Raw genomic sequence first — 6,901 nt, 5'->3', positions numbered from 1 at the left:
TTTGCCTCATACTCCTGAAAACCCCAGGCAAGGAATTACTAGACTATGTGATTTTATCAAATGAATAATACCCCATAAGAAAAATAGAGAGAGAGATGTATCACCTTCCGGGTTGTTTCTGCTTTATAAGTGTGGTGTTCACACATTAGACCAAGCTGTCCTGGCCAGTAGAGCAGAGATCTGCTGAGAGGAGGGCTGGCTCTGCCTGACTCTCACTGTGCTGGAGACTAGAGCCAGTTGAGGTGGAACCTAGGCCAAGTCCCCAGACCTATACCTTCCAAGTTCTTCATCCTTGGGCAATTCTCTGGCCCTTGCTGCCCCACCATGTCTGCCTACACTCTCCTGCTCCTTGCCTCAGCACTCCTGGTCACCCCAGGTAAGGACTCTGTCTCCTTCCCCTTGTCTCCACCACTGCCAGTGCAGATCCTGACAGTTCCTCCCAGCCCAGACCCTGGGCTCAGTGACCTTGAACACAAGCATCTGGGTGGCCTGTGTCAGGAAGGTCACTGGCCCTCCTCCTCTGGCCTGATGTGTCCTCTGAGTCAAACTGACCAGGAAGAGGCCAGGGCTCGCCAGTGAGTGGGGGCCTCTCCTCATGTGAGACTCACACCCTGCTCACCTCCAGTCCCCTGGGGTCTGTGTAAGCTCCAGGGCTCAGGGTGTAAGTGAAGGTAAGGATTCCTCTAGAAGGCAGAGTGGACTGGGACACCTAGCATGAATCCTTTTTGTAAGGGACAAGAAAAAACAATCTTTTGAAAGGAACCAGTTTCCTTCTAGACCAACTGCCATGTATGCAGAGACACAGGAGTAGAGACAAAGGGGGTACATACATTGAAGAACGGGGTGGGCCTGTCTCTTTGCTTTGCTTTGTTTTGTTATTTGCTGAGAGTGGGCTGGAGCAGCCAGGAGCTGAGTGTGAGGAGAGGCCTCGGGGTTCCTCCTACCCTGTGCCTACCCTGTAAATGACACTGATGCTCTGTCTTCCCCAGGTCTGGCCTTTTCTGGTGTCGACCCTGAGCCTGATGACTCGTTGCTGACGCTTCCATGTGGTGGAAAGTCATCTTGCACATCCCAGAGTCCGGTGGATCTGCCAGTACGTAGCTGTCTCCTGCTTTCCTCTCACTGTTCTTCTCACTGTCCCCCTTCCTGGGTGGCATCAGAAGCAAGGGCCAGAGGTCTTCCATGGAGCTGGGGTGTGTGGGTGGGAAGAGGGCTGTGAGCTGATGTTACTGGCTTTGTTCACTCTGCCTGGGCAGGCTGCAAGGGGAGGGGCTGCACTATTCTGACTGGGTGCTCCCTGACAGGGCCCTCTGGGTCAGACCGACCCAGAAACAGAAGAGGACCAAGTACTTCCTAGGGACAGGTGTTATGGGTGAGGGGGCTGGTTCTGGGGTCTCTTGGTGCACTCCAGCACTAACAGGAGGATGAATGAGCTCAGCTATCCTGAATCATGTCCTTAAGCACAGAAAACCTGTGTATGACCCAGCCAACCTTGGGAGCTCCCAAGGATCCCATCCTGGGTTGCTTTGGGTTCTCAGAGTGTCCAAGAGACCAGCTCAAAGGACTTTCTCTTCTGCCAGAGTAACATGAACGTTGCAGAAAGCATCAGCTTCACCTGTAGGCCCTGCAGAATGATAATAGATAAGCTGAGGAACGTGGTGGGAGAGGAGCCAAATGAGGTGAGGCCTAAAGACATGTGTGTGTGTGTGTGTGTGTGTTTGTGTGTTTGTATGTGTTTGTGTGTGTGTATGTGTGCCTGTGTGTTTTATGTGTGTGTATGTACGTGTGTGTGTTTTATGTGTGTGTGTTTGTGGTGGGAATAGGTGCCCCTTATAGCTGTCCAGGGAAGGTACTCAGGGCATGTGTACTCTGGGGTCTTCAGGCTGTCACACACCTTGGGGGGGGGTTGTATGGAGAATCCAGCAGAAGAACTGGAGTCATGATGTGCAGAGGGTGGGAAGGACTTAGGAGGCATGAGCCACTGGCCAAGAGAACTTGTTCCCAAAGAAGGCAGGTACCTTCCCACAGGAGCCAAATATTTTTTGCCTGGCACAGAGCTCTGAGAGGAGTCCAGGACAGCACAGATGAACATGGATCTGCCATGTCCCAGCTGTATGCTTGGGCAAGTCACTAGCATGAGCTGAGCCTCAGTTTTCTTGTCTCTGAGTAGGGTGATCATTTCTATCCTGCGAAGCTGCTGAAGCTTTGAAATAAGCAAGGGGGCAGAGGGGTTGGGGTGGGAGAGGTGCATTGAGCTCCATCCCCAGTGCTAAGTAGACATTGAGATAGTGGAGATGCCACTGCCAAGGACCAGTGCCCCTCCCTTCTTCCCTCCCACCTTCCCTTCCTCCCTCTGTCCCTCCTTCCTTCCTACTGTACCTCCCTCCCTCCTTTTCTCTCCTTTCCTTTCTCTACCTAATCAGATTAGCAGGTGGTCCCTGTAGCCAGCTCCTGTAGCCTCAACACCCCTGCTTAGTCAGTCATAGTCTTCACTTGGAGGTGGTGGGGGTGGCTCCCAGGAGTTTTGAAAATTGACCAAGCCTCCAAGCTCTGCTCCTCCACACCCTCTCTGCACAAGGCCTCTGGCCAGAGCTCCCAGCCTGCTAGGCCCTGGACTCAGGAAGCTGTGTAGGCAGCAGCTTTAATTTGGGTGTGACAGCCAGTGCAGGTGTACAGCAGGCTGTGACCCTGGAGGGGCCTACTGTCATTCTCTCAAGGCCCAGGGCCAGTCAGGCTTGGGGGCAGGGCCTAGGGGACTGGGATTGTGGGCTGAGCCCTGTCTCTCCAGTTTCTGCTCTTGTGGCCACCTGGGACCTGCTACTGTCAGAGGTGAGGGGTCTGAGCCGGGCTGGCAGAGCTGGGGAGGTTCTCCTGACTCACTTGTGGCCCCTGCTGCTGCTGCAGGACACTATCTCCCAGGCCAAGACCCGGGTGTGCAACAAATTGCCTGTGCTGAAAGGCCTCTGTAAGAAGATCATGGGCTCATTTTTTCACCGCATCGCCCGTGACATCATCGCTGGCAAAAGTTCCCAGGATGTCTGTGTGGACATCAAGATGTGCAAGTCAAAAGCAGGTCAGTGCGGAGGGTGTGGCAAGAGCACTTTCCTGGGAGCCCAGCCAAGTGTAACACATCTCTCACAAGCAGCTCACACAGGTTCCTGTTAGAACAGACTGCTCCCCAAGCCCGGAACACAAGGGAGAGTTCAAACTTTTGCTAGAAATGTTTGAAAACTACGAATAGTCCCTAAGAACTCAGGCTTTGCCCAGACACAAGAAAGCTGCAAGGCCAGGACTGCAGTAAGAGCCACAGCAGGCCTTGCTGAATGGGGGGGCCTTAAAGAATAACAAAGAAGGGCTGGGGAGAGATCATCAAGGTGATAGAGAGAGGCTCTCCTGCCTGAGGCTCTAGGGTCCAAGGTTCCATCCCCATACCACCATATGCCTGAGCTTTGGAGAAAGGTAGTCCTGGGGCAAAATTTTTCCTCAGCTGTGTGACCTTGGGCAAGGCACTTAACCTCTCTGAGCTTCAGTTGTCTCACCCTTGGGGAGGGAGGGGTTATTCCCTGTCTCTGAGGCCAGCAAGAGGATTGAAGGAGCTCTGTGTTCTGTATAAAGATGCTGACATCAGCCTTCAGGCTGGGATATTGAAGAGGAAGATGACACTGTAGTCACCCAGCCCAGTGTAGGCCCCTGGGTGGGAGACACTTCCTCCCCCTGTAACTCTGGGACTGTGAGCTGGGCAGAGAGAGCTTTTCAGGCCTCTTCCTCCAGGTTTGCCCGGGTTGTGCCTGCAGAGGGCAGGCCCTGGCTACAGGAGCTGGGGTGGGGAGGGGCTCAGACAGTTGCCTAGCATTCACTGCTGCTTCTAGACTCCCAGGCTGGCAGACATGGAAGTATCTGATAGTGTCACTGGAGCCTATGTTTCCCAGTTTCAAAGGTTCACAACGCTCAGGCTTTTGACTGAATCTGAGGAGGTGACTGAGATGTTCAGAGGACACAGGTGGACACTCCACACACCTGCCCTCTGCTGACTTTCCTCTCTGTTCCAGGTCTCAACTGAGCCTCTCCTCCACCCTGAGGAAGAACTGCAGAAGCTCCAGCCACTGCAGCCAGCTCCTCCACCCGCAGTTCCACTTCTCTCAGCTCAAGCTCTCCACCTCACTCCCTCTCAGAAGAATAAAATGTCAGTGTTTTGCAATGTTTTAGTGTCAGCTTCTTTCTGTTGGTGGGTTTGAGGCAAGGGCCTTGGAGCAGAGCTTAAGGCCCTCATGCATTCAGTCAGTAAATGCCCTTGGAAGTCTCTCACACTCCCCCAGATGCTAGGGATTTGGTGATGACTAAGACAACTTCAGAGATCTCACACAGATACTGTGGGATTCTCTCCTCTTCTCTGTGGTTTGGCTCTCTGCAGTTTCAGTTACTAGCAGTCTTCTGAGGTCTGAAAACCACATTACGTGCAAGGAGATGTTTTGGGAAAGATCACATTCACAACACTGTTTTTAAAAATTTTTTAAAATTTATAATTGATAGAGATAGATAAAAATGAGATGGGAAGAGGAGATAGAGAGGGAGAGAGACAGAGAGACACATGCAGCCCTGCTTCACCACTTGTGAAGTTTTCCCTCTGCAGGTGGGGACCAGGGGCTTAAACCCAGGTCCTTGTGCACTGTAATGTGAGCACTTAGGCAGGTGCACCACCGCCTGGCCCCTACATCACTTTTTATTACATTATGCTGTTTTGATAGTTTCTGATTTCTTACTATTCCCAGTGTATAATATTCACTTTATTACAAGTATGTGTAGGAAAAGCATAGTGTATGTAGGACTTGGAACTAGTTTCAATCCGTGGTGTCTGCTGATGATCTTGGAAAACATCTAGTCAGGAAGCACTTTGTAAGCCCTCACTGTGGCCATATACTACTCCTCAGGCCTGGATTCATAGTGGGGATAAGAATTTCTGTTTCCAGAAGTGCTCAGTGTAGTTGGTAAGACCAGAAGAGGTCAACTTCTTTTAATCATAAGAAACTTACTATCCCTGGTAACTGGAGTGAAATGAGTCACAAGGAGAACACATACTACTGGGTGATGTCATTCACAAGTGGAACTTAAGAAACAAGAAAGGGTTTGTCCAGGAGGTGGCACAGTGGATAAAGCATTGGAGTCTCAAGCATGAGGTCCTGAGTTCAATCCCTGCAGCACATGTACCAGAATGATGTCTGGTTCTTTCTCTCTTTCCTCCATTCTCATCAATAAATAAATTTTTTTTTTCAAAAAAGAAACAAAAAAGGGAAGATAGAAGGTGAAAGGATAAAGTGCAGTTATCTGTAGGCCTTTGGGAGCCCAGTGCTCTATGGTGAAGGGAGGAGACAGGTGGTGGAGATGTGAAAAGGTACAGACCCTTATGACAGCTTGGAAAGGGTCAAAAGAAGCCCATCTTTTTGCTCTCTTGGCAGGCAGCCTTTTGTGACTTGGGGTGATTTTAGTCAAGATTCTGCTGTTTGAACTTGACAGGAGTCTTAGCTCAGGCCTGGGGGAAATAGAACGATGGTTATGCAAAAACCCTTTCAGACCTAAAGCTCCAGAGTCCCAGGTTTAGTGCCCAGCACTACCATAAACCAGATCTGAGCAGTGCTCTGGTCTCTCTCTTTGCATTTTCCTCTTTGTATCACTTTTATTAAAGTAAAAAAAAAAAAGGAATGATAAATATGTGTATTAAGAAAAGGCATTCATATTTAAAATTTTTAAAAAAATATTTATTTTATTTATTTTTCCCTTTTGTTGCCCTTGTTGTTTTATTGTTGTAGTTATTATTGTTGTTGTCGTTGTTGGATCGGACAGAGAGAAATGGAGAGAGGAGGGGAAGACAGAGAGGAGGAGAGAAAGATAGACACCAGCAGACCTGCTTCACCGCCTGTGAAGCGACTGCCCTGCAGCTGGGGAGCCAGGGTTCGAACCGGGATCCTTATGTAGGTCCTTGTGCTTTGCGCCACCTGCGCTTAACCCGCTGCACTACAGCCCTGTCGGGAGCCATAATGATACTGCACATCATGCCCCTAAGATGGCGCCGGCCACGTGGTGGCTAAACCAGTAAAGTGGTAAACAACTTTGCGGAAGTTGGATGATCCAACTGAACAGACTGCATGCTGTACACGTGAACTGTTTTATGATTGGTAGAAGGCTGCATGATCTATGAATGCTGCATGCTTGCTTAATGCCCATTGGCTGACTATGTAACAGTGAAAGGTACTTAAGGTGGCCATAAGAAGGAAATTGAGGAAGGAGACTCTCGTGTCCATGTCGTTGTTGCGGGTCGACAGCGACACAGCCCGACTCCCCATATTTAAAATCTTAAACTCCCAGGTCTAATACCAAACATTATAAGCCAGACCTGAGTAGTGCTCTGCTTAAAAAAATTAAGAAGTAGGGACAGCACAGACTGAGTCTTTTTAATACATAGGCTGAGTCTTTGATATGCTGACTCTCAAAAGCCTAGACCAGGGAGAACAGAAGCAACTGGTGGCAAAGCTATATACAAGATGTTGGGTATTGACAGCAAATCCTAACAAAGGGATTTTTCAAAGTTAACCTAATTACCAAATAATGTGATGATAACTATCCATTGTCCTCTTGAACCCTAAGACTGCAGAAACCTCACATTTCCACTATAGAGCCTATATTTCCCCCAGTCCTAGGACCTTAGGGTAGGACCCACTTTCCTGCATGCTTCTCTCAATTCATACCAAATAATATTGCATCCGCCGATCCCAACCTAATCAAGGCAATGAGTGCCACCTCAGCACGCTTCACTTCAGACTGTGTCCAGAGACTTCAGGTGTGGAAAGACAACCTTTCAGCTTTATTACTCGGGTGAGACTGTTCCTTTCATAGTATTCTCAAATTC

At 49.6% G+C, this 6,901-nt stretch overlaps 1 protein-coding gene across 1 annotated transcript; it reads left to right on the top strand.

Annotated features, from left to right (window-relative positions):
- The first annotated feature begins 204 nt into the window (after window positions 1-204).
- LOC103119580 (antimicrobial peptide NK-lysin) lies at window positions 205-4,194 on the top strand. The gene is made up of 5 exons (XM_007529893.3): window positions 205-376; window positions 990-1,093; window positions 1,581-1,679; window positions 2,905-3,073; window positions 4,050-4,194. The coding sequence occupies exons 1-5, from the start codon at window positions 325-327 to the stop codon at window positions 4,058-4,060; spliced, it is 435 nt and encodes a 144-aa protein (XP_007529955.2). The 5' UTR covers window positions 205-324; the 3' UTR covers window positions 4,061-4,194.
- Window positions 4,195-6,901: the final 2,707 nt, after the last annotated feature.

Source organism: Erinaceus europaeus, chromosome 3, assembly GCF_950295315.1.
Source record: "Erinaceus europaeus chromosome 3, mEriEur2.1, whole genome shotgun sequence".
Taxonomy (NCBI): Eukaryota; Metazoa; Chordata; class Mammalia; order Eulipotyphla; family Erinaceidae; genus Erinaceus; species Erinaceus europaeus.
Note: the sequence above shows the minus strand (reverse complement) of the source record. Positions and strands in the feature narration are given on the sequence as shown.

Bases quoted from the DNA above. Each gene is read 5' to 3' on its own strand.
- LOC103119580 (XM_007529893.3), top strand. From the start codon at position 325: ATGTCTGCCTACACTCTCCTGCTCCTTGCCTCAGCACTCCTGGTCACC. The intron at 1,094-1,580 runs GTACGTAGCTGT...CTCTTCTGCCAG, and splicing joins AGAGTCCGGTGGATCTGCCA to AGTAACATGAACGTTGCAGA. The intron at 1,680-2,904 runs GTGAGGCCTAAA...CTGCTGCTGCAG, and splicing joins TGGGAGAGGAGCCAAATGAG to GACACTATCTCCCAGGCCAA.